General features: G+C 40.0%; 3 protein-coding genes across 4 annotated transcripts; all 3 read right to left on the minus strand.

Annotated features, from left to right (window-relative positions):
• Nucleotides 1–248: 248 nt before the first annotated feature.
• prkg3 (protein kinase cGMP-dependent 3) lies at nt 249–9,463 on the minus strand. Its single transcript, XM_078274712.1, has 21 exons — nt 9,376–9,463; nt 8,948–9,010; nt 8,632–8,758; nt 8,267–8,433; nt 7,984–8,097; nt 7,623–7,728; nt 7,403–7,466; nt 6,904–6,981; nt 6,716–6,804; nt 5,461–5,526; nt 5,221–5,268; nt 5,061–5,102; nt 4,823–4,934; nt 3,635–3,771; nt 3,345–3,434; nt 2,794–2,935; nt 2,499–2,662; nt 2,094–2,210; nt 1,703–1,765; nt 753–828; nt 249–335 (listed from the first exon to the last, which is right to left on the minus strand). Exons 1-21 carry the CDS (start codon nt 9,461–9,463, stop codon nt 249–251), a joined length of 2,040 nt encoding a protein of 679 aa, XP_078130838.1.
• A 3,583-nt stretch (nt 9,464–13,046) lies between these two features.
• Nucleotides 13,047–20,624, minus strand: LOC144533390 (phospholipase ABHD3-like). 2 transcript variants are annotated; one of them, XM_078274713.1, is made up of 9 exons: nt 20,125–20,624; nt 19,192–19,352; nt 18,800–18,982; nt 18,493–18,538; nt 17,902–18,014; nt 17,545–17,718; nt 17,396–17,444; nt 17,123–17,288; nt 13,047–14,634 (listed from the first exon to the last, which is right to left on the minus strand). In XM_078274713.1, the coding sequence occupies exons 1-9, from the start codon at nt 20,239–20,241 to the stop codon at nt 14,429–14,431; spliced, it is 1,215 nt and encodes a 404-aa protein (XP_078130839.1). In that variant the 5' UTR covers nt 20,242–20,624; the 3' UTR covers nt 13,047–14,428. The 2 variants fall into 2 exon arrangements, with proteins under 2 accessions (XP_078130839.1, XP_078130840.1); XM_078274714.1 differs by having other exon boundaries at nt 20,403–20,623.
• Nucleotides 20,625–21,435: 811 nt separating this feature from the next.
• On the minus strand, nt 21,436–24,276 carry ctsbb (cathepsin Bb). Its single transcript, XM_078274715.1, has 9 exons — nt 24,151–24,276; nt 23,954–24,039; nt 23,646–23,760; nt 23,419–23,534; nt 23,255–23,340; nt 23,004–23,147; nt 22,801–22,917; nt 21,809–21,937; nt 21,436–21,686 (listed from the first exon to the last, which is right to left on the minus strand). Exons 1-9 carry the CDS (start codon nt 24,274–24,276, stop codon nt 21,610–21,612), a joined length of 996 nt encoding a protein of 331 aa, XP_078130841.1. The 3' UTR covers nt 21,436–21,609.
• Between the last annotated feature and the right edge of the window lie 166 nt (nt 24,277–24,442).

Raw genomic sequence — 24,442 nt, forward strand, 5'->3', positions numbered from 1 at the left:
TACACCTCCTCATACATCTGGCTCTTTGCCACCTAGATGGTTTTCTCTCTATAACAACAGAGAAGCTTCAATACATACTTTGGAAGAGGTGATTCCCTGCCGTTCCACACTAATTTAATAATCAAATTAGTATGAAATGGGTTATGTTTATTTCAATATGAAGCTCATACTACCATCATATTTTCTTTTAAAATGAGGTTATCCTGAACACTTGAAGCCTTTGAACCTTTAACATCAGGAGTCAAATATCAGAAGTCACAGTCCCAACCAGAGAACTCCTCCTCTGCTTTAGTCTGATCCAGAGGGAAACGATCAAAGTTGATGTAGCAGGGGCCCTGAAAGAGGAAAAGATTATAGTTCATTGAAAATTGAGGATGTATTAGATGCACACAGTCCTGTTAACCGTGACTTATTAGTCTGTCCCTGCCAGCCTGTTTCTTCTGATGTAAATTAAAGTCAAAGGCCCTGAAAATATTAGCACACAATTGATTTGACATTTCTGCCAAATATTTTGTTTTTCAAAATGTAACTGTAATTGTTGCACATTTAGTAATGCATATTCAATGTTATAAATAAATAGGGGATGATTTGAAACCACGTTTTAAAGGGCTTAAAAGTCCTAAAAGTGACTGTACAAAATCATCTCTGGAAATAAACCAGCTGTTCTTTGGCTCTGTTTTCCTTAACCAAAACAAATGGTATAAGTCACTTTTGACACAATAGTAAAAGAAACTCCGCTAGGTTTGACTCGCCTTGCGTATGAGCCGGACCGTGGGGGCGTCGAGCTGACCTACTCGCAGCTTGTGCCAGTTCATACTGCTGAACCACCTGAAGGGAAAGATGAGGGACATTACAGGTCAAACATACTGAGAGTGAGAAATAAATAAAATCAAAAAGCTCAGTCAACAGTGGAGAAATATACCAGCAAAAACAGACATACTTTAATTTAAAAAATGAAATAGGCCAACTGGTGAATGCTTTCTGTGCCTTTTCACCAAGGGGTTAAGCTTCGCTTCAGAGCTCGAACCTCCTATGGCGCCATTTTGATGCTACAAAGCGATCACCCGACGTTAGTATTCCATTGACTGCCATTCATTTTGGCGTCAGTTTACATCTGAAGCATTTAAAGATTTTATTTGTCCATTGTTTATTTCTAAAGAAACACGACAATGTATAAAAGGCTCCATTACCTTGTACCTCAAGTTATGGCTCCGTAGTAGACGTTTTTGTAAAAATAGGCTAATGATTGTGTCATAACCACGCGACTTACTGTCGCATAGTAGAGGAATTACCATATAGTACAGGAGAAGCTCGCAGGCAGTTTCGACTTACATTAGCTGTTTAAGTTTAATTACTAATGTTAACTAGCATTTTAGTTAGCAATAATTAGCCTGTGTCCATGTTATCTCCTTACATATACCTACGCTGTCTGTCTCTGCAAAATTGGGAATGATTGAGATTTCTCTTGGCACAGCTACCAGAAGACTTACAACTTTCAGACAGGTTGCTCACGTCACATTTACGTCTTCAAGCTCAGTTGGAGGGCTGCGCAGTAACGCTCAGCGCTCACCGGAAAAGTGCTTCTCTTCACTGGTCTCCGTCCAGTGCAACGGGATCTGTTGGTCCATTCTTATATACTGTCTATGCTTTTCACCCAAGGGTTATGATGAATCACTAACATGTGACATGTTGCCATGGTTACCTGTGATGCCGGACATCTTTGATTCCATTCTTGGTGTTTCCTAACCTCTGACCTGGCCGAGGTCTGCATACAAAAACACAAGACATCATTCAGACTGACAACATTTACATCCAATTATTTCCACTTTTCAAGGGATTTGCATCTAAAAACCATTAAAATACAAGTGCATATTGTGATACAGTGTAGATATGTTCCATAATTCATAATTCACACTGGGTGTAACTGTATGATATACTCAAACATCCATAATCTTCACATACATATTATTTGATCTCTATTTTATTAGAGAGTTATCAGGCAACACATTGAGTTCATTTTCATTCATAAGGGATTATAAGTAAGATAAGTAAATGACATCTTAATCAACATGCAGTCAATATAATCTTCTCACCTGCACAATTTGCTGATAATGGACTTGGCTGCCTCGCTCATGTAAGGTGGATACTTAAGAACCCCGTCCAAAATCTTGGCATAAATCTTCTGAGGCTCTGAACTTGAAAATGGAGGGCTGACAAGTTAAAAGGAGAGAAGAGTGATGTTTTAATGTTTTGATAGTCTGACATAAAAAAACAACCTGAACCTGCGACTGCAGATACTGGATTGTGCAGATGTCATATTTCCCTGCTGCCATCTACTGGTTAACATTTGTGTTGTGGCCCTCTTGTGACATAAAATCATTCTTTTACTTAAAAATGAAAAATCTTAGGTCATGTAATAAAACAAGCTTGTCAGATATGAACCATACGAGACAGCAGAAATGCTTGCTTCCAAATAAGGGCAGGTGAATATGTAATACCTTCCCACCAACAGCTCATAGATCAGGATGCCAAGGGACCAAAAGTCAACTGCAAAGTCATGTCCCTGGTTCTTGATGATCTCTGGGGCCATGTACTCAGGAGTACCCACAAATGAGTAGGTTTTCTCACCACGCACCAACTCCTTTGCAAAACCAAAGTCCACCTGCAGAAACACACACATGCACATGCACACAGGCACATTATCATACCAGCAGCTAGGTAAGCACCTACATGTGAAAACACTAGTGAGCTTGAAGAAACGGACACACATACTGTACACAGATTGGTACTCACCAGTTTAACGTAGCCCTTTATGTTCAGCATCAGGTTCTCAGGCTTCAGGTCTCTGTACATGATGTTCTTCTTATGGAGGTAGGCGTAGGCCTCCACCACACAGGCAGTGCAGAACACAGCCATGGGCTCGTCAAAACGCCCTCTGAAATCACAGAGACATGGAAAGTTCAAACACCCCTCTCCAACAACTTCCTCCTCTGCTCGCTTTAATTTGTTAATTAATTCATTACCTTCCATCACTTTTCTATCTATCTATCTATCTATCTATCTATCTATCTATCTATCTATCTATCTATCTATCTTTATTTGTCTGGGCACTAACAGCTCTGAAAAACTGAAGTTTATTTCATTGTTAGCACTGCAGATTGCTCTTTGGGTAACAGCTTCAACTGTATTTCTCTGTCAGATACTGGCAGCTACTGTTGGTGCAACTTCACTGTACTTTGATATTGATCTCCCTGAGTAACAGCGCACCCATATTCTACTTGAACAAACACACATCTAAGGAAATGGAAATCTGAGGAAATGAGTCGTTGTCTGTGTTTTCTCACACTTCTTTGAGTTTGGTCCAGATCTCTCCTCCACCACAGAACTCCATGACCATGTAGATGTATCGTTTGTCCTTAAAAGCTGCATGAAGCCTGCAGGAAGAGAATGGAAAAGCAGGATTAAACACCAACACCTCCAGGTTCTCTGGACATTAAACTGAATGTTATGTTGTTAATGATTGCATGTGTGTGTGTGTGTGTGTGTGTGTGTGTGTGTGTGTGTGTGTGTGTGTGTGTGTGTGCGTGCGTGCGTGCGTGCGTGCGCGCGTGTGTGCATGCGTGATCGTAGATACCTGACGATGAAGTCACACTGGGTGGCTTTGAGGATCTTTTTTTCAAACAACATGTGCTCCTCCTGTCTCTTGGCAACAATGAGCTTCTTGCTGACTCGTTTCATGGCGTAATATGTCCCATGATTCACTGTGGTCATCTTAGAATGACATCAAAACGATGATCATCACTTAGCTATTTGTGCTAAATGTCCTGGGTTTATATACAATGTAAATTTACAATATCACACAAAAAATCTAAAATACAAAGTTTTGTGATACAAGCACAACACGACAAGCAAAACTTAGATGTCCTCAACTGGTACAAAAACATTTTTGGTAAAACTTTAAAAGTAAAATAGAAATGTCAATGTATTTTCTGAATGTGGTATTAATATCTTGAAAGGTCGACAGGCTACCTGATATTTTCCTATGCATACTGTAGAATATAGTTTGAACTTTCTTTCTGTGACTTTCTGCATACTTTGGATTTGTTAGGGACTGTATGAAAATGATTGCGGGGAGAGGGCTCAGAATAGGGGGAGGGTTATCTGTTTTTTAATGTTTTGTTAAAGGGGGGGAGGGTAGTTGGGGCACCGTGGTAGCTCACCTGGTTGAGCATGCGCCCCATGTACTCAGGTAGGCTCAGTCCTTACAGCAGGGGCCCAGGTTCAATTCCGACCTGCGGCCCTTTGCTGCATGTCTTCCCCCTCTCTCTCCCCCCTTTCCTGTCTTCAGCTGTCATATTGAATAAAGGCCAAAAAAGCCCCAAAACAAATCTTAAAAAAGAAGAAGAAAAAAGGGGGGGAGGGGTAGTTGAAAACTTTGAGGAAAACAGGAGTGGGTCTCTTTCTCATCTCTGATTTAATTGTTTTATTTCATTCTTCCCTTGTAAAAAGCTATTTCCTTAAAAGTAAGACACTATTTTCTTCACTTTTGTTAAGGGGAGAGTCCAAGGTAAATATAATTGTCACATGGAAGGGCCTTGCTTTTCAATAAAATACAATATTAGATTCAGCCCCTCTCCACATCCCAATCATTTTCATATAGTCCCTTAGGATTCTAGCTCCAGTCCTTCTATTTGTCTAATGTATTTTAACCAGAAGAAAATGATGAAAAGATGTTGTACTCACTCAAAGAAATGAATAATACTAATATGGTTTGTATAAGAGAACTGATGCATTTTACATTCCAGCGAATATTGGAACTCACCAGCGCAACACGACCAAACCCTCCGACTCCAAGCGTGACGGGATCTCCTTGATAGCGACCCTCCTGGTATAGCACAGGGACCAGGTCCTTTAACCTCAGAGTGGAGCTGGGACTGACCGAGACACACAGAGAACTTTTAACTAATGCTATTTGATTTCAAGGAACCCATGTGTGTGATTTACATGTTTGTGTTACATCTTTCAGCCTGCAAGTCTTATCAGCTTCCACAACTACTCACCTCGACCTTTCTGGAACTTGTGCCTCCTGCAGCACTTTGGAGCTGGGAGTAATAAACAAATGAATCAGGACAGTATTAGTCATTTACACATCCCCACTATACTCCCCAAGATGGGGGAATAGATTCATGGTCATAAAACAAAGTGTTCTGCTGTACATACTCGTCAAACAGCTCCAGGTGTTCTATGGGAATTGTCTCTTCAAATACCCTAAAAGAAAGGCACTGTTAGACAAACTGCATTCATTAGAAAAGCACACAACAAAAAGCAAACAGTACTAACAAGGGCGAGAGTGACAGACAACTAATACACTGGTGGAATTCGCTGAAGGATCTCTCTTTCTCTCAGACAGCAACAGCCTGACTGAACAGGAACATCACATTCATTTACACTCAGACTCACTCCTTGTCAATGGAGAAGCAGGTAACAGGCCCGTCAGCACTGCAGGTGGCAGTTCTCAACACTTCCCTGCAGGAGGAAAAACATTGCACTCAGTGAACTCAGAAAAATGTCATTACTGTAAATATACATTTGTCAACACCTCAAACGGATTTTTGTGGGTCAAAAATTTGATAAAACTGAAAAGGTGAGGCAAAGGACACAAACATTTTATTGTGAGGAATGGTCACCATACTCAATCTTATGTGTGTGGTCATATTTTTACTATGTTTTAGTGTTTATGTTCCTTTCTTTATGTCTAATTGCTTTTTTTAGTCATTAAAGATGCAGTAGGTAAGACTTACCTATAGACTTACCTATAGTTATAAAACTAACTTTCTGTCCTATTTGCTGAAACTGACCCTATGTTCCAGTAGAACTACTTGAAGCAGGTAATTAAAAAAAAAAAAATCCAGCTCCTCTGGCACCACCTAAAGCCTGTAGTGTGATTTGCAAAAATCCACCGCTCCCTGTTCAGATGCACCAATCATGGCCAGGGGGGGTGTCTAACTGTGTCAGTCACTGCTCATGCACACGCATTCATTCTCCCTTGTGGGGGGAGGGGCTTAGGAGACTGTTTTGGCTTTAGCAGAAAGGGGGGGAGGGACTGAGAAGTTGTTGAGTTGTCGCTAAGTCCTGGATCTTCACAATCCTACCTACAGCACCTTTAATTGACATTTTTTATCTATGTGGATTTGTTTTTTGTTTTTAGTACTAGTATTATTATTATAATCATTATTATGTATAACTTGCTAAATATATAAAATCAATAAACATACGTTTACAAAAAGCCAGTATCACTCTCACATTATCAAACCAATGAGTATGTGACTGTACCATAGATTATACACGTTTGTATATGAATATGATTTTATGCAGTTATGCAGACACTCACAACATCCAGCTACAGGTTTGCTACAGAAGAAATCGAAAAACTAAGTTACTATTAAGCTACTATAAACTATTAATGTTATATTCTTTACTACGGGCTGATTTGCATATCAACAGCACTGAGTAATGTAGGGAAAGGTTCTGCTAAATTTGGTGAATCAGTTTTTACGTCACTCAATGATTTTCACATTTAGAAAATAATCGTCAGGTGCTACAACCATAATGTCAGAGATCAGCCAAACCAGCCAAAATTAGGTGCACAGAGCAGTGGATAGTGCACAAGGCTCCAACAAATGCCCTTAGGCATGTGCTGTGTTGCCATGGTTACCGTATAAGGGCCTGTTCCCCGAAATGCTCCCCTTTTCCCATTCTACGGATATGCTTCTGATGCCCATTCACGTTCTTAGTCACCAGGACCTGAGGGGGGGGGGGAACACACATGAGAGGGAGGAAGAGATAACAATCAACATTTAAATATGAGTTTGTGCACACTAGATGACACTACGGGAGGCCTACCTCTCCTTTGAGGATGATGTAGAATGTGTTTGCTTCTGTCCCTTCTCGAACTATAACATCTTTATCCTGGTACTTCACCTGGGGACGACAAAACAAGCATGATCAGAATAATAAGGGTCATTTCCATATACTGACAAAACTGTATCAAATATGTTCGTTTTAAAAATACCTAAAAATGTGATTTACAGAAGCCACACATATAACAAAGAGTGCCTTGAAAATGCCTTCTTTCCAGGCTACTGAGATTTCAAATATGTCAGCATTTCAGGAACTAAAAAAATATTGTTATACCAAATCTTAAGTCAAAGTGTAAATTGTCAGATACCACAACATCTTTGAATTTAACTTAATGAACGTCTATTTTTGAGTTTATTTTCAAAAAACAGATGCTTAAAATGTGTTTAATTAGCTCACCAAAACTGGATTTCTACTGTGTTTTCACACGAGTAACAGCCACTTGTAAAACTCAAAGTTTACAGTGGGACATCTAAGTACACACCTCCTCCATAGAGTCGAGGATTTTGGACAACTGGACATCATTCAGGTCCTTTAGAGTATGAGACCTGTGACAGCATATAGAAAATATAACAGCAGCGTTAGAAAATAGTTGTATGGTTCATTAAGCCATGAAAAAGCACTGTTATGGCAGTGTGACGCAAGAGGAAACCAAATCAAACAGGATATTCAATTTCTACTCGCTGCTGAGTTTATAAACTCACGTCTTCAAGAAGCCCATGAGCTGCTCCCGTTTCTTCTTGGACTTGTTGGTTATGATCGTCCTGTAGGTTTGTCGCTCCATGCACCACAGACGCACTGCTGTCTTTGCTGCAACAAGTGACAGTGATGAAAAGTTAAGACTGTATAGTCTGGCTTTCCTGTCATTAGAAAAGAGTAAAAGGGGCCGTTATAGACTAAAATTAAAGAAAACTGAAACACACAGATGCAGACCCTTAAACAGCTGCTAGAAACACAACTAACCCCAAGGTACCACGCAAAACACATATGTTATTTATACCTATAGTAAGCTAAACAATCCCATTGTAATATTTACTTCCAAGAGTCATGATTACAGGGGCTGACCTTTGACTGTTGCTGTCCGTTTGCAGTCGTACAAGATAGCCAGCTCCCCAAACACATCACCAGTGGTTAGGCTGCGGAGGTTCCGGCCCGCCTGGGTGACGAGGAGCTCACCAGCTGAAAAGGTGGAAGGAAAACAAAGTTGCTTTATAGAGAAATATGTTTTCTAAATATATGTTCAACCTATAGTATTGTATTGATGATTTTTTTTAAATAAGGGGTTTTCAAATCAAAACAGAGAGCCTTAGAACATAATTTACATGCAGCCACAGGGGCGTGTCCCCACCTGCTACTATGTACATGCTGTCTCCTTCAGAGCCCTCTTTAATGATGTCATCTCCCGGTTTGAAGTTAAATACCGCTAAGAGGTCCACCATCATGGCTGTTTGCTCCTCGTCGAGGCGGCTCAGGAAGTCATTCTTCTGGATGGCTTTGACGATCAGGTTTGACTCGCTGATGATGGGAGTTGAGAGAAGTCATCTTGATCTAAGGTAATTCAAATCTCATGGGAGCTCCCACGCAGCATATAAACCCATCATACATTACTTGGGTGTTTGACGTGTGCAGCAATTACATCAGATTTGTCACAATGGCAAATAAAAAAAAAAACCCTAGGCAGTCATTCTGTTGTCATCAGTACTGATTACCAACCTGACAGTCTTCTTGACCCTCATGCGTGTAATCTCCAGGGTCTCAGGGAGCGGTTCTGAGGCAATGACAGCCGCACGGCTCGTCCTGACCTCCGGTTCAATCTCATTACCGCTCTGAGAGGGAAACTCTGAGACAGACAAACAGAGGAACGCAAAGAGAGGGTTAACTACTGTAAAACGGCTGCAACTGAATGTTGAATCAAAGGTCACCTAGTGTGTGTGTGTGTGTGTGTGTGTGTGTGTGTGTGTGTGTGTGTGTGTGTGTGTGTGTGTGTGTGTGTGTGTGTCCGCCCCTGGTGCCCATGTTGTCCTCTTACCCAGATTATGATATTGACTGTCCAGATTCTGCAAAAGTTTTTCTTTCTCCTGCAGTCTTTGTTCTATAAAAATAAAAGCAGAGTAGCATATTCAATGTACAAAACATCACAAGGAACATGCTTCTATAGCGCATGTGCATTCATTTTCTTAACATAAAAAGTTTTTATGATGACCCCTAAAAGTTATTTATTAAAGTGACTAAGATATGTACTGAACAGGGCATCTTATGGTTAAAAAATGAATGTGTCAGTGCTCTCTGGTGCCAATATACACAGATACAATATATGTAGGATGAGCTAACATCAGCCGATATGTGTGTGTTTGGCAAGATGTTTTTTTTAAAGTCTGTTACTGCGATCAATTCCTTATTGGGTGTGGTTTAATGTGAAGTTCCTCTTTGATGTGATATAGTTATGATTGTGCTCACCCAGGTCTTTGTTTTGCCTCTGCAGCTCCTGGTTAATCATACATTGTTTTTCTAGTTGCTGCTTTAGCTCTTCTAGTTGCTTCTCCATGACTATGGGGGGGGAAGAGAGAGATATACAAAGAAATAAAGATGTATGGGAGGCAAGATGAACTGCAGCACAATCAGAGGTAAATTCATATGATGCATCTGAACACAGACAGAAAATACAGAACCAAACATGCTGATATGTGTGGGGAGACTGTGTGCATGTTTGTATACTGATGGCTTTTTCACAAGGCACTGAACTCTACTGTGATGCCTGCACACAGCAAGAGCCCTGCTGAATAATGCAGACTAATGATGGACAGTCAACAGGGTGCTTTCTGAATGCTGTCACACCCTGACAGCTTGTTTAACTGATCTAATACTGTACCTGATGAAGGCACAGAAGCTGTCAAACTAGTACAAAAACCTTCCTTATTAGCTCACTTATTACAGGTTGTATGTGAATGTATTTATTTATTCTCTCTGCGTGTGTGCTTCTGCAATAATGTGTGACATTAACAACCCCTGCGGTATAATTTAGTGTTTAAGTTTGAGAGTGAAACAAGTCTAGCTACAAATATGTGCGCATGATTGCAAACAAATGAATTGTCACAGCATGAGATAGGTTAACCACATACCAGATCCACTATCTTTTTGTCATGCAGATGATCTGTACACAAAAGCCTTAATAAGAGGCTCCTCCAACATTTTCATTTAGCTTTTAATAGAAAAATGTTTACACTTCTATTGACAGGCCAAACATCGCAATTATTACAAGCACAAGGTTACCGGGCCAATATCCTAAACACACTTGCTTCAGTAAAGCCAGAGGTGGGTGAGCTGTTTACCTCACTGTGCTCACATGACCCCCCCCCCCCTCACCCCCCCTTGTTACCACTGCCTCACCCTGAACGTTGGACAGCTCTGAGATTAGACATGATGTTGAAGGGAATCATAAAGTCCCAACAAACTGTGGCGAAAAAATATGAAATGGCTCCTGTTCCACCATTAAAGAGGATTGTTTATTTGATGCGAGTCTGGACAGAAGGCGATACTGACAAGGAGTTGGATGAGAACATTAGACCGTTGAAAAACATCTTGACAGCAGTCACCTAAATTGGATGTGATATTTTTCCATTAAACCAATGATTCACAATCAACAACAATGTGACCATCTAGTCCAGTGCATAACACAATGCAGCTGCAGTGGCAGGAGTTAACAGGCTTGTGTTGCAGGAATGACAAAGCCTAATGACCATTAAAATGGTACAGGGAACAGAAACGGCAATAAAAAACACGTCGCTACATACCAGGAAGTCAAATTTGCCTTAGGGATTTTCATTAACTTTTCACACATCAAACATGCACAGACAGAGCTGTGGACAAATATCATTCGTAAGCTTTCTAGCAACTTGCAGCTATAAAGAAAGACAACTGGGGCAGATTGGGATGATAACCTTTAGTTACCTGCTGGTCAACATTTATTAAAGAAAAAAACACTCACAGTTAACTCGCTTAGCCCTGGGCGACAATAAGTAGCTGCACGCTGCTGGTTGTGTATTGGCTGTTTTATTTAGATGATGCAATGGCTACGAAATACTGAGATATTTTAGGTATTTTTTTCTCTTAAAGACGATAAAGTTTGATACATATTTTTAACAATGATCAATGAAATTTAGGAGCCAACAACATTCACATAAGTAGTGATTAAATGATTCCGGGGGAAATGGAAAATGAGCTAAAAAAAAAAAAGAATTCAGTCTGCTATTCAGCTGCACAGGAGGAACATTATACTTGACTGATCACCATTACACTATACAAATTGTACACTCCATACTGTATCATTACTTATTCATGCAAAGTGTAACTACAGCTGAATTCTCATAAGTTGCTCTGTAATAGAAACCTGGAGAGAGCATGTGTCTAGTCTGGCGGTGTGTTAAAGAGAAGACTCTTTATCTGGATATTAGTCTTTTTTTGGAACATGCAGATCATCATCTTTTTATTTAATGAAATTGCGATGGCAACAACTTTAGTGCCTCAGGGAGGGAAGGCACAAAAAATGTGTATTTTGCTGTTTACAAGACTGAATAAGTCAGAATTTGCACTTTAAACATATTGAGGTACTTGAAAGCAATCCTCTCTTGACATCGTGACATCCAACTCTCAAAGTCACAATGACGTGATATGCAGACAGAGTCACACTCACCTGCAGGCTGTGTGGATCAGGAGAGTAGACGAATGTCTGTCCAGCCTAAAGAGGCTGCATGGATCATAGGAGCTAAATAATCACCCTGAAGTGCTCACAAGATCCACTTTCAGCTGTAGAGACCCTATGTGTTCAATATCTGAGACCTGCCTGACCCCCAGACACACCTGAGCAGATAAAAGCATGCAGTCTGCAACCCTTTCTAGCATTACTTCTTCTACCGCCACACACTTTCTCAGCTTACGTTGCCATTTCTGCTCTTCCACTTTCACTAATTTTACTTCTCTCCGGCTCTCGCTCTCTCTTTCTCACTCTAAATCTTTCCTCCTCTTTTTCTCTATCTGTCAATCTCAGCCGCTCTGGTGTTGAATTATTAACGATAACCTGAGGCACCTCCCATCACACCAGGTATACAGGCAGGAGGAGGAGGATGGACTGGGGAGATAGCTGAAGTTGGGGTGTAAAAATCATGCAAAATGCACATTTAAATGAGATTTTCTGTTGTGATTTCAATGCATTTTGATCTCAAAATAATTTGTTTTTACTTTAAAACATAACTGCAATACTGATTTGTGATTTCTGGGACATTAAGCAGTGATAGGTTATTGAAACCCTTTCTTCCAGCTTCTTCTACCTTGATGTTTTTGTAAACCAATGAAAAAGGTCCACAGTTGTTCAAAGACTCTCTTTACCATCTCTCTACAATATGATCTAAGGTAGTGCTTTTTCTCTAAGCGACACATTCACATAACTGGGGCGGCTGTGGTGTATCGAAGTGTCAAATGATGAGATTATTAGATCTTGATGAGCAGATTGGACCTTGCATCAGTGTATGACTGTGTGTGAATAGGGTGAATGTGGCATTTTAAATCGCTTTGAATGGTCTGAAGACTAGAAAGGTGCTTTATAAATCCAAGTCCATTCACCAACTGACAGCTGGAGTTCTCAAAAGCTGAGGGCAATCAAGACAAAGTTCTCAAAGCTTAGGGCAACCAGGACAACGCTGATTACATCTGCCAGAGTTAGAAAAGTGCCTACTTCATTAGGTTCCTATTTTTCCACAGAGTAGATGCCACTGGATGTTTTTCCAGGCTGCAGCGTCATTAAATGATTCTAAATGAGGCTGAAGGGTTAGCGTTGTGACAGAGGGTGTGGGCCTTTATTGGTCGCAGTTAATTATTGATACTCTGTCTGGTTAATCAACGACATAAACGACCCCACCGATCAGAGATAAAAAAGGTTCTTGGATTTCTGTGGAACCGGAGTGAACTCGTTGGCAGGCAGTGCGTGCGTTTTAACATTTTTCCATTAAGACCAACATGGTGATACGAGTCAGTCAAAACAAACCCAGGCTGGAGTCCTGTTGCTACCACAGACGCTGATGAGAATGAGTTCATTTTACAGACATCTTGTATAAAATCACAAACTGAGATTCAAATTTGTATTATTGTCACTCTTTAATTCAAGTGTAATTCAATAAACAAAAAATCAAATATATATAGTTCATAATGCCCAAAGTTCTTTCAGGTGAAGGGGTAAGAATCTTAACTGACAGTGCAAACACACCGTGATTGTGGTTATAGCTCATATAGTACAGAAGTCAAACTTAAAACAGAAAAAAAACATTTGTCCATTAAAAAACACACAGCAGTCAAAGGCAAGTGAAAGTGGTGAACATATAATACCGCTAAGCAAATAAAACGCAATAAGCCAACAATTAGCAACATATGCTGCTATAACACACCTTCTATAAATACATCAATAATAATCATGTGGACTGAAAGTGGCCACCATTCAGATTCATACATTCTTTTATCTATCGCTCATTACCTTAACATAAATGTGCGTCAGTGACAAACAAAAGGCAGATTACAACACATACAAATTCAGAACCACTCGCTATTAAATTATTGACTGCAGATACAAATACCCCGAGTACTTTTTACATTGTTTTGCTCATTCGCATTTGATGTTCTGCATAATTTACATTTTACCTGTACACTTCAAAAGCATATACAAGCAAACAATACTTTTACATTTGCGATTTTGTTTTAAAATCAAAACCTCAGATGAGAATTCTATATTACAATTCCATAAGTCTTTTCTTCATAGCAGATATGCGCATTCCTGGTGTGTGGGTGTTTTCAGGTTGAGACCGACAACCTGGAAACACCCACAGGCAGGATTACCTCACAGTATGGTATAAACTGAGAAACTGTATGCAAAGTAAGCATGCAAGGCTAAAATGTGGGGAAGTATAGTCCTTAAAGGAATGTTACACCAAACCAAAGTAGCTTATGAGGCAAAACAAACAGTATATCTGTATAACTGTTCTAATTTAAATAACAATTTCAAATACTTCCTAAAACCCAAGCACTCATTTCCTAACAGGGAATGATTGTGCTCCAAGTGCAGTTGGGACAGCGTGTGGGAAAAACAACATGATTAAAAAGCTATTTATAGTCTATTGACTTGTTTTTAAAACTAACATTCATGAATTCATTCACTAATATTAGTACTACTAGTATATTTTGTTTTTTTGTGTTGATACAATATTATTAGACATTCACTTATTAGTTGGCTGCAAGATTTCTTGAATACCTAAAAAATGAGTTTAAACCTTTGTTGATTGCTCAATAAATGAGAACCTGAGACGATGAGGAGGTAGATAAGCATATTTGCAGTGAGGTAATATGATGGTAAAATACAGTCGGTCATTCCATGTGCAAACATGGAGGGGACCCATTTCTGTGGTAAGATAATAGCATGCAAAGCGGGGCAATCATTTTTGTACAAATAAAGTGACAGGGTGAAAGATGATCAGCTTTTATGCTCCTCCCTAATGCCGCAGGCTTTCTTGATGTCCTTAGGGTGTTCAAAGGCAGCTTGAACAAACTGACCAAAAAGGCGCTCCATGTAGCTCTCACCTCGGGGAAAAAAACCCTCCATGAAAGCGATGTGTCCACCGTGGGCCGTCAACAACAGAGCAACATTCGGCAGGCTCTGGATTGTGGTCAACGGGAAGGCTGTGTGGACAGAAATACATTGAAAAAGATTTAGTGAGTTAGCCATGCTAAAACATTAAGATATAAATCATCTTTTGCAGCATGGAGACAGAAATATTAACCACAGCACAAAAGAAAACATTAAAGAGCGACTTCACACTCCGTTTTAGGTGGAAACCCCCTTCACACATTTATAAAATGCATTCAAACACCACTGCACCCACCTTTTCAGCCATTTTATTGCCTAAATATAACATCTGGCGATCACCCAGAATTCATAGAACTGTAGTTACATTGTAACTCTTGTTTTGATGTCAAGTGGCTGGCAACGGCTCATGTTTCACTCACGTGACTTATATACACTTGATATATATATATATATATATATATATATATATATATATATATATATATATATATATATATATATATATATATATATATCATAATATATACATATACTATATATATATATATATATATATATATATATATATATATATATATATATCAAGTGTGTATATATATATATATATATATATATATATATATATATATATATATATATATATATATATATATATATATACACACTTGATATATATATATATATATATATATATCCACACACAGAGGTGTACTGGTCCTCATGACTGATCTGTTGTCATTATAAAGAAACATACATGGCCTAGTCTGGACATTGCCAGCAACACAATTCATGAATCGCATCCCAGGTTAAAGTGCAAACATGGTACACGGTAGGGATGCACCTATTTATCGGCAGAACATCAATATCGACCAATATTCGCATTGTTGACTGCCATCGGCCTATCGGCAAATACGATGGCATTCACAGATGGCAGTGGCCGAATATTTATGTGTTGTTTTTAGGGCTGTCAGCATTAACGCGTTAATCGCGATGCGATTAAGGGCCGAGCATAATGCGTTATTTTTTTATCGTATTAAATCGCATTCGACAGCAGCTAACGTTAGCCTACCGCTAGCTAGTAGCTGGATTAAACACGGTTACAATGCTGACAGCTAACGCTAAACGGTGTAAAGTTTGTCTGTATTTCACCATAGAGGATGTAACAATCTGCAGCTGCTGTTGTCGGAAAAACACAGACGGTGCGTTCAATGAAAGTGGTAATTTACAGCCTCGCGGTGCATTCAAAGTTGTTGTTAAATGCCCTTTTCCCATCTGGTGGTTGTTTTGTCATTCAACAGCTATTTACTAGTGAAATAAGTTATTGTTATAGTGATTACATTATTATTAAACATTTAATTTTGACGATATGGCCTTAGCAATAAACAAGCCATTCTTTAATGTCGCCAACTGTTTAGTACCCTTCTTTTTTGTAACCTTCTTAAAAAGTATCGTTTCAGGCACCGGTACCGTTTTAAAAGTACCGCTTTAGCACCGGTATCCAAACCAAACAATACCCAACCGTAATATTGACTCTAGATTCAAATGTGTGACTAGATTAAATATATAATAAACAAATACAAATCTTAAAATCAAGTTCATAAAGTCATTTTCTTTGCATTCATTTGATTCCCAATCAAGATACACTGGTAAGAATTACTTTCCATTGTTAATATGTACTTAAAAACAGTCCTGAAATGCAAAATAATAGAATTTTAATCATGTGATCGCTATTAACTATAGAAATTCAACGATTAATCGCGATTAAGAAAATGTAATCGTTTGACAGCTCTAGTTGTTTTGTTGCAGTCAAACTCGGACAAGTCCGCTAACATATGCTGCTACAGCAGCCTTTGACTCAGAAGAAGCCACTTGGCATGACGTAAGAGGTCAAAAATGCGCACGTGTGGTTTGCTTAAAGTAAAAGAAAATGTCGGCCGTGAGGGAGTATCACGGAGAACGATCAGCGACACAAACCGCCACCAGCAATACTCAGTCCTTGATGACCACAGCTTTTGAGAAAGTGAAATAATTCCCTACGGACAGCGCCAAAGCTAAAGGGATTACTAACAAGGTGATGAAGTTCATCGCATGAAGTGACCAGCTGTTTTAATGCCTACACACAGCCCCGTCGTCATTTTGCTGACGTCTGTCTCCCCGAAATCTACAACGTCGTGGCCACACACATTCATGAGCTACTGGCTTTATGGGAGTATGCTTAGCCTCACAGCAAAGTGGATTGACAAAGAGGTTTACTTGATGATAAAAGCTGTATTACAGTGTTATACAAAACGCACAAAAGCAGTTCAATTATTTTTTTATAATGAAGATCTCTTCGTTTCCCTGTCACAAAAGGGGAAACAACCACAACAAAACATTGGTATCGGCTAAAGGCCAAATTTGTATTATAAACATTGGTATCTGCCCAGAATTTAACAATCAGTGCATCCCTAGTACACGGTATAGAAATATCTGGTGGATCTGGTGCATCCGATTATAAATATTACACTGAAACATCACCACAAGCGAAAACAAATACTGTAAGCCGAACACAATGTCTATCTTCTCCTGTTGTCTACTCACCATGTTTGGGGGAGAAGGGGTCATCAGCAGCATTGAGACACAAGATGGGTACTGCTGTACTGGGGAGTTTATTGTCTGGGCTGGCATCAAGGTAATAGTCCGTACAAGTTTTATAACCAAACAGCAAAGAGGTGAAGCGTTCGTCAAACTCACGAATAGTCTGCGCCTAGAAGAGAGGGATGAAATGAAATGAAAATGGATAGGAAAGGTCATCACACGTAAAGGGGTATGAGAAACTACAGAAAAGCAAATGTAAAAAAACACAAGCCATACCTTCAAGACATAGTCAATGTCCGCTACTTCCTCCAGAACCTTCCTGTGCCTGCGAAAAACAGATGTTTAAAAAAAAAATGACAAAAGGGTCAACAACCCCGAATAGTTAAACTAAACTCAGGAAATTATGAAACTGCAACTTATCTGACCTGGTAACAGCATCACACAGGCCGCTCGTGAGGTATTTGTTGAAGAGCAGCCAGTTGAGTGGTTCTTCCATTGAGGCAGCGGACTTCAGTGCATTCCAGGGGACAGAGATGGTGAAACCCGCCACCATCCCTGACTCTGTACGCTTACGGGCCAGGTAGTTCAATAATAACATGCTGTAAAGGGAGAAAGAAGACAAAAAAATACAGGGAAAGACAACAGCAATTTCCCAAAAAAAGGTAACTAAAGGGAAGGTAGAGAAAGGAAAACAAAGATAGGATACAATTCACCATAAAAGAACCTTTTGATAACAGAGAAATGCAAGCAGTTGGAAACCATTACACCATGCACCAACTCACCCTCCCATAGAAACACCAGCACCAAGCACAGGGGCATGTGGGTAAAGTCCTTTGACATGGTGCACCACACGCTCTAGATCTGAGGTATTGGCTGCACAGTAGGTGACAGGCGTCTGAAGCAAGCATAGGGACAAAGGAGGAGTGTTACATGCTGTGTTCAAGTGATTTTCTTGAAGAGCTAGGCACTGTAGTTTTTAGATAACGTTATTGATACAGGAGTAAAAATTGCCTTTGTTGGGGGACTATTTTCAGTCACGGAATAATACACATTTGGTACTCCAATGAGTATTTACAGCAGCAGGACAGTGTACGTTTGACTAAAATAAACTACAGTGCCCAGGTTCATCCTTATGAAGGAACATGTCACCCAGTACAACAGTGCGGCGCATTGATGTGTTTTTCATAGTTTATGGACAACAATGGATATCTATGGCAGAGATGTACAATATAAGCTATATCAGGCTTTGGATACACTTTTTCAATTAATTGTTGTTTTTGGTCTTTTCAGTCTTATTCTTAAATATGTTTTGGAAATAGCAGCAGTATTAAATGTGATATGACCATAGTTCATTAGCTAATCATTGTACTTACCAATAACTCTTCCCCTCCAAGCCCTCTGTTGTTGAAGACCACACATCTAGGAAAGAAAATGAAATGTTCATGTAAACAACTGCAGCCGCTACTGGACACTAAAATTCAGTGCAAATAAAACGCATTCCACTCAGTCATGTCACATAAGTTGCCTGCTTGCTTTAATTCAAACGTCACCGTTACCCCTTCAAGATAAATTCAGTTCTGATTAAATGAGTGAATAGAAATGTTTAGGGTGTTAACATTTCACTTGTGATTTTGGCACTCATTTAAGAAAAATGGCAAACAGATGAGGAGCACAACTGACCTGTAGCCGCGGCGGGTGGCCTGGCTAATGGTATGGAGCACATATGACTGCTTGCTGTTGCCTGTCAGGCCTGGGAGGATCAGTACTGTGGGCCGGGTAGAGGATTCTGGGTAGCTTGCACTCTCCCAATTGTCCACCCAGTCCAGAGAGATCTGACCCCCGTCAACCGTACGGATCAGCTCACTGAGGGATTAAGGGACGATTACTAGTACATTAATAACACAAACATTACTTTTCACCATTCTATAGGTTAAGATCTGCTAGTTTGGAAACAAATAAACTTAATACTATAAAAATATATAGATACTGTAGAAAGATAACAGGATGACTGTGTCGGTCAGCAAAAGGAGCATAACAGAACAAAGGGAACTTGTGCAGGTGGTTCATCCTACTTGCGATAAGTGACGGGGGGTCTGGACTTGAGGAGGGCACAGACCAGGGTTTGAAGCCGGCCTCCCCAGCACCACGGAGTGGGACTGAAGCGCTCGGCCACAACAGGACAGTGCTTGTGGAGGAATGCGCTAAAAGCCTTGCTAGAAACCAGGGCTGGTGCCTGGGAGGAGAAGAGACAAAATGAAAAACAAAAGCACAGGTTATAAACTGTATTTAATTTATTCGTCACATATAATTATACAGTACATTGTAGTGAAATTTAATCTCTGCATTTAACCCATCCTAAATAGGAGCAGTGGACAGCCACATAGCAGCGTCTGGGACCACAGTTCAGTGTCTTCAGTGTCTTGTGACACTTTGACATGCTTCCAGAGGAGTGAGGGGTTGAACTGCCACAGCCACCACGAGAGATATGGAGCTGTAAAAGCAGGATGTGTTTATGTGGTGTGTAAAAGTGCAGTAACATTAGGGAAGTTTGATATACAAACCATACAAGTTATATAGCATTATTATTTTCATAAGAGCTCATAGTAGGATTTTGCTGGCAACAGTAACTTGTGCAAACTTTTAAAGTCACCTTAAAGACACTCACCTTTGTGCTGCCTGATCACCAAAAACGTTTCAAAAGGCGGAAAAAAATAGAAGTTTAAGTTTAAAAACAGACATATATATATTTAAGTAACGTTAGCCGAATTAAGACGAAGACATAAAAAAATAAATAAAGTAAAAGAAAAAAATATCAAAAAGAGTAAAAGCTAAAAAAGTAGAACCCTACAATAAAATAAAATCGAGTAGAATAAGATGAACTAGATAAATGAGAATAATACAATAAAACAAGAAAAATATAACATAAAATACAAAAGAAAGCGTGGCTATAACGTAACTGCAGTCAATATTTAGCTAGCAAACGTTACGTTAACCCAGTGACTGACCTGAGACTTGCGGCCCCACAGATAGTATAGTGCGGCCGTGACGGAGCAGATGTACACCGTGTAAGGTCTGGAACACTCCCAATATGTTCTCCATAGCTCCAAATGTGATACAAACATGGCTTTTTGTCACACAAGTAGCTAAACGTTAGCTACAGAATAGAGCTAACCTGCTAGCTCACGGTATGTAACGGAAAATTACTCCTTAACCGACACAACGGAACAGACAACTGACAGCAAGACGTGTAACGTTAACGTTAGGTACAGTAAAGCACGACAACCTTTATCATCATCATCTAACGTTAAAGATGTGTAACACCTCCTCTGGCTGTAATGGGAGCCGGCCCGGTAACGGTAACGTTATCCACCTGTATGCTTTTATTCAGCGGTGTTTTTCCAGGAGCCGCTACTTCCTGGTACTCAGATATGTTTAAAGCGACAGCACCAATGTCAATGTCCGCCTCATATTATGGTCCGTGGCCGTTAGCTTCAACATGGAGGAAACATAGGGCAAGTTAGGGGGCATCCGCAGACTGACTACAAATATGGAAGGGAACTGAAACGCATGCGCCGTTCTTTTCTACTTAATATAAGCGTATTAGGTGCATTACCGCCACCTTCTGCAGCATGAACCACTTGACAAGGTTATTATGTGTTATTAATACATTCATGGGACAACTGCCTCTGGACCCCAGACCTGAATATTTAAGGTAATGTGTGTCAGTAACTTTGTAGTGATTTGATTAATATCAAAATCATTTGGTAATATAGGCCTACATAAGTAGCCTACAATATTATTTGAAAATAATATGGTAAATGCCCTGATGTGGCTCTTGCATGTCGAGGCCCTTTCTTGTTGACACCTGCTTACATGGTACATGGTTTAATTAAATGATTGCAAACTAACTAAGTTAAAGCACACCTGACCTGCAGGGTAGTATTCCAGTTTAAGAATAGGCCTACTGTTTGGTTGCTGAGGCTCAGGGGAATGTTGGGACTCCGTATGTATAGTAGCCTCCATTTCTTGTTTTCCCATTTTCTCCTTTTTTTACAAGCCTAGGCTATTTATTGGATGTAATTTATCATTATAACAAATACATTAAATTGGTGGTATAAAGTCATTCTAAATTTCAATTGCAGGAGTTTAATAAAAAAAGATGCAGTTTCCATTTAAAAATTCCCACTAGTTCCTTTTTTTAGATTTTATTTTTATACTTTTATTACAGACCTTTAAATTCCCTAGCTGTATAGTTCATTGGGAGGGGGGGGAACTAGAGAACATAATGATTTATTTAGAACAATAACAATGCAAGCACAAAAGTTCTTGTTTCACCATGTTGTACAATTTATTCCTTGATGATGAACTGAAATCTCTCATTTGAATGCCTTTAAATGCAATACTCAAGTATTTTACAAAATAAGGTCTTTATTTTAATCTTTCCTGATTGACTTGATTTGACGATTGTTTGCAGCCAGGACTCATTTAATCTAGTTGAGTGGAATTCCTGCAACCACCTCTGACTCAATACCACACTCATCATTTCCACGTTTGATCTTGAAGAAACCTGAAACGAGAAGACACAAAAACATGATTTACACTTCTTTACCATATAACTCACCATATTAGCAGATTATGTGATATTGAAAGAATATATCACCAAGAAACATGACCCTGATTTTGTCGTACCTTTATCTCCCCAATCACTGTTCCAGGAGTTTGCAGCCAGCCAGTAGGGTGTCCCATTCTCCTCTCCCCAGCCGAGGATCTTGATAGCATGACCTCCCAGCATCTCCCCTGTCACGTGCTGGTACACACCTACAGTATAAAGTAACAATGAGTGCAATAACACAGGGCTTAAAGGACAGTAACTGGTGATATTTCTGTAGAATAAACTACGCTTTTAGATTGGTGATGTGTTTAAGTAACTCCAGCATCTAAAATGTGAGAATCAGGGTGCCCGGATAGCTCAGTTGGTAGAGCGGGCGCCCATATGTAGAGGCTTGCTTCTCTATGCAGCGGGCCTGGGTTCGACTCTGACCTGCAGCCCTTTGCTGCGTGTCATTCCCTCTCTCTTTCATTTATTCAGCTGTCTTGTCAATAAAGGCCTAAAAATGCCCAAAAAATTATCTTTAAAATGTGAGAGTCAACCCATCAAAATCACTACATTTATATGTTGTAGTAAAGTTACATACATATATGTTTACCCTTTCTTACTTTTGGGGGTTTTCTTCTTGTGAAATACTGAATACGTTTATTTCATCAGACGTGTGCAAATCCCTCAAATGAAACAATGTGAGAAAGAAAAATCTCTCTTTGGTTGAACTGCTCACCACTCATGTCCACACTAATGCCTTAATATGTGACAAGGGATCCCGTATTGCTTACGAGACAAAAAGGTTGGGAACCACTATAGTAAGATTAACATTTGGAAGATGAATAAGCAAACATGGCATGATGATATTGTGTCTTTGACCAAATTTAAAATAGACAAAATAAAGCAGGTTTCAAGTTGATTTTTATTCTGAGGTGAAGTCAAACTGCTTCAAATGTAGTAAATGACTTTGGTTACTTTTCCTGTGTGTGTGCATGCTGCTGTGTGTAGAGGAGAGGTTTGTGTGCACACAGTATACAGTTTCAGAGTTGTAGCTAATGTGGCAACAAAGTAAAACCAGCCTCACCATCCTTGTACAGCAGAAAATCTGCATATACAGAGAAAGCTGCCTCCACAGGCCCGTTCTTGTACAGCTCGGTCATGATATACTCCTGTTTGGACGGGACGCTGTATGTGCGTCTACCTGAAGAGGGAGACACAGGAAACAAAACAATGTATGACAGAGAAGCTACTGCTGCGGAAGAAAATACATTATTTTAGACTCTGTACCAAAGTGTTTGTCCTTCTGATAGGACGGTGAGTATCCATCAATGCACTGCTCCACACACTTAGGAGTCTCTCCTTCACCCTGACACGGAGGACGAGTCCCATTCACGTGATGCTCACAGGGAGCGATGCTGTAGGGTCGGCAGCCTGTCAAACACACCATTCATTTCAGCTCAGACTTTAAATACTTCCTTTTAATGCTTCCTGAAAAGCTGTCAAAAACCAATCTCAGTTCACACTTAGGAAACGCTTACCAACTTTGGAGCTATACAGGCCTCCTGTCACAAGTCCTTTCTTTGCCCAGAACTCCCAAGCAGCAGAGGGAAAACCACCAAAGCAGCTACATCCACAGGAAAATGTTGTTCAATGTCCTCTTGAAAGACCTGGAATACATTCATTTTGTTACATAAATACTCACCCCATGCCACATTCATCACAGCAGGACAGTAGGTCTTCAGCAGAGATCTCCAAAGAGATCTGACCACTGCTGTGGATACATAACCTGTCGGATATCGCCTCAGCTGCCCCAAAGGCCTGTGAAAAAAAAAACAACAACACTGGTTTAAGATAAGCTCTAAAATATAGTATAAATATAAGTAATGTTTCAGTTTAACCACAGCTTGTCTTTCTGTTGGTATATCTTACCCAGCAGGACCCACAGGATCCCTGGTCCCTGATCTGTTGGATTGTGGGACAGTTGGGCCACTGCTGGCGTGCGTCAAAGCTGTCCGGAAGCTTTATGCCTTCAGCACTGTGAACCCTTTAACAAGAGAGGACGGTCACTGAGCACTGCAGATAAGATGAACCTGCTGACTGTCACCTGTTTGGGCATGTGAGAGACTGCAACTACACACACGCCCACGCACATACACACACACACACACACACACACACACACACACACACACACACAAATACACAAATCCATGCCCACACACCCTCATTAAACTTACACCTCTGGCAGCTTGGGTCCATTCAGTATAGTCCCACACAGTCCCTTCACATAGCTGATATCAATGTTATGGAAGTTCTGCCCGGCCTGGAGAAAATATAGTGGAGTTAAAATGAAAGATTACAGAAATCACAGCATTCATGACCACAATCTGTGACAGCAGGTTTCCTCAGGTGGCCAGAAATGCAGAAAACTCACCGTCCAGGTGGCGTTGGCCTTGTTAATACGGTCGACCATCTCTGAGGATGAGGCATGAGGGAGGTGAGGCAGAGCCCAGGTGACAGAGACAGTCACAAGTACACAAAAAAGAGCCAGTGGACGCATCCTGCAAAACAGATGACAGTCAGACTGCAACCAAATCACCTCGGCTGCAGTATGTCCATCACTACTCAGAAGGGGAATGTTGCTGTTTTATTAGACATTACAGCACAAGCATCACAAGGCAAAGACTGTATAATTTAGGTCACATCTGGTTGTTTCTTCTCAAACT

The sequence above is a fragment of the Sander vitreus genome, chromosome 18, assembly GCF_031162955.1.
Source record: "Sander vitreus isolate 19-12246 chromosome 18, sanVit1, whole genome shotgun sequence".
Classification (NCBI taxonomy): domain Eukaryota; kingdom Metazoa; phylum Chordata; class Actinopteri; order Perciformes; family Percidae; genus Sander; species Sander vitreus.

Coding starts and splice junctions, on each gene's coding strand:
- prkg3 (XM_078274712.1), bottom strand. CDS start 9,463: ATGGAGAAGCAACTAGAAGAGCTAAAGCAGCAACTAGAAAAACAATGT. Junction 8,759..8,947: donor CAGTCAATATCATAATCTGG/GTAAGAGGACAA, acceptor TGTCTGTCTCAG/AGTTTCCCTCTCAGAGCGGT. Junction 3,435..3,634: donor CAGTGTGACTTCATCGTCAG/GTATCTACGATC, acceptor CTCTTCCTGCAG/GCTTCATGCAGCTTTTAAGG.
- LOC144533390 (XM_078274713.1), bottom strand. CDS start 20,241: ATGTTTGTATCACATTTGGAGCTATGGAGAACATATTGGGAGTGTTCC. Junction 18,015..18,492: donor TTGGAGGGGAAGAGTTATTG/GTAAGTACAATG, acceptor TGCTTGCTTCAG/ACGCCTGTCACCTACTGTGC. Junction 17,719..17,901: donor GCTGGTGTTTCTATGGGAGG/GTGAGTTGGTGC, acceptor CTCCCTTTACAG/CATGTTATTATTGAACTACC.
- ctsbb (XM_078274715.1), bottom strand. CDS start 24,276: ATGCGTCCACTGGCTCTTTTTTGTGTACTTGTGACTGTCTCTGTCACC. Junction 23,761..23,953: donor GGACCCAAGCTGCCAGAGGT/GTAAGTTTAATG, acceptor CTCTTGTTAAAG/GGTTCACAGTGCTGAAGGCA. Junction 23,535..23,645: donor GATCCTGTGGGTCCTGCTGG/GTAAGATATACC, acceptor TTTTTTTCACAG/GCCTTTGGGGCAGCTGAGGC.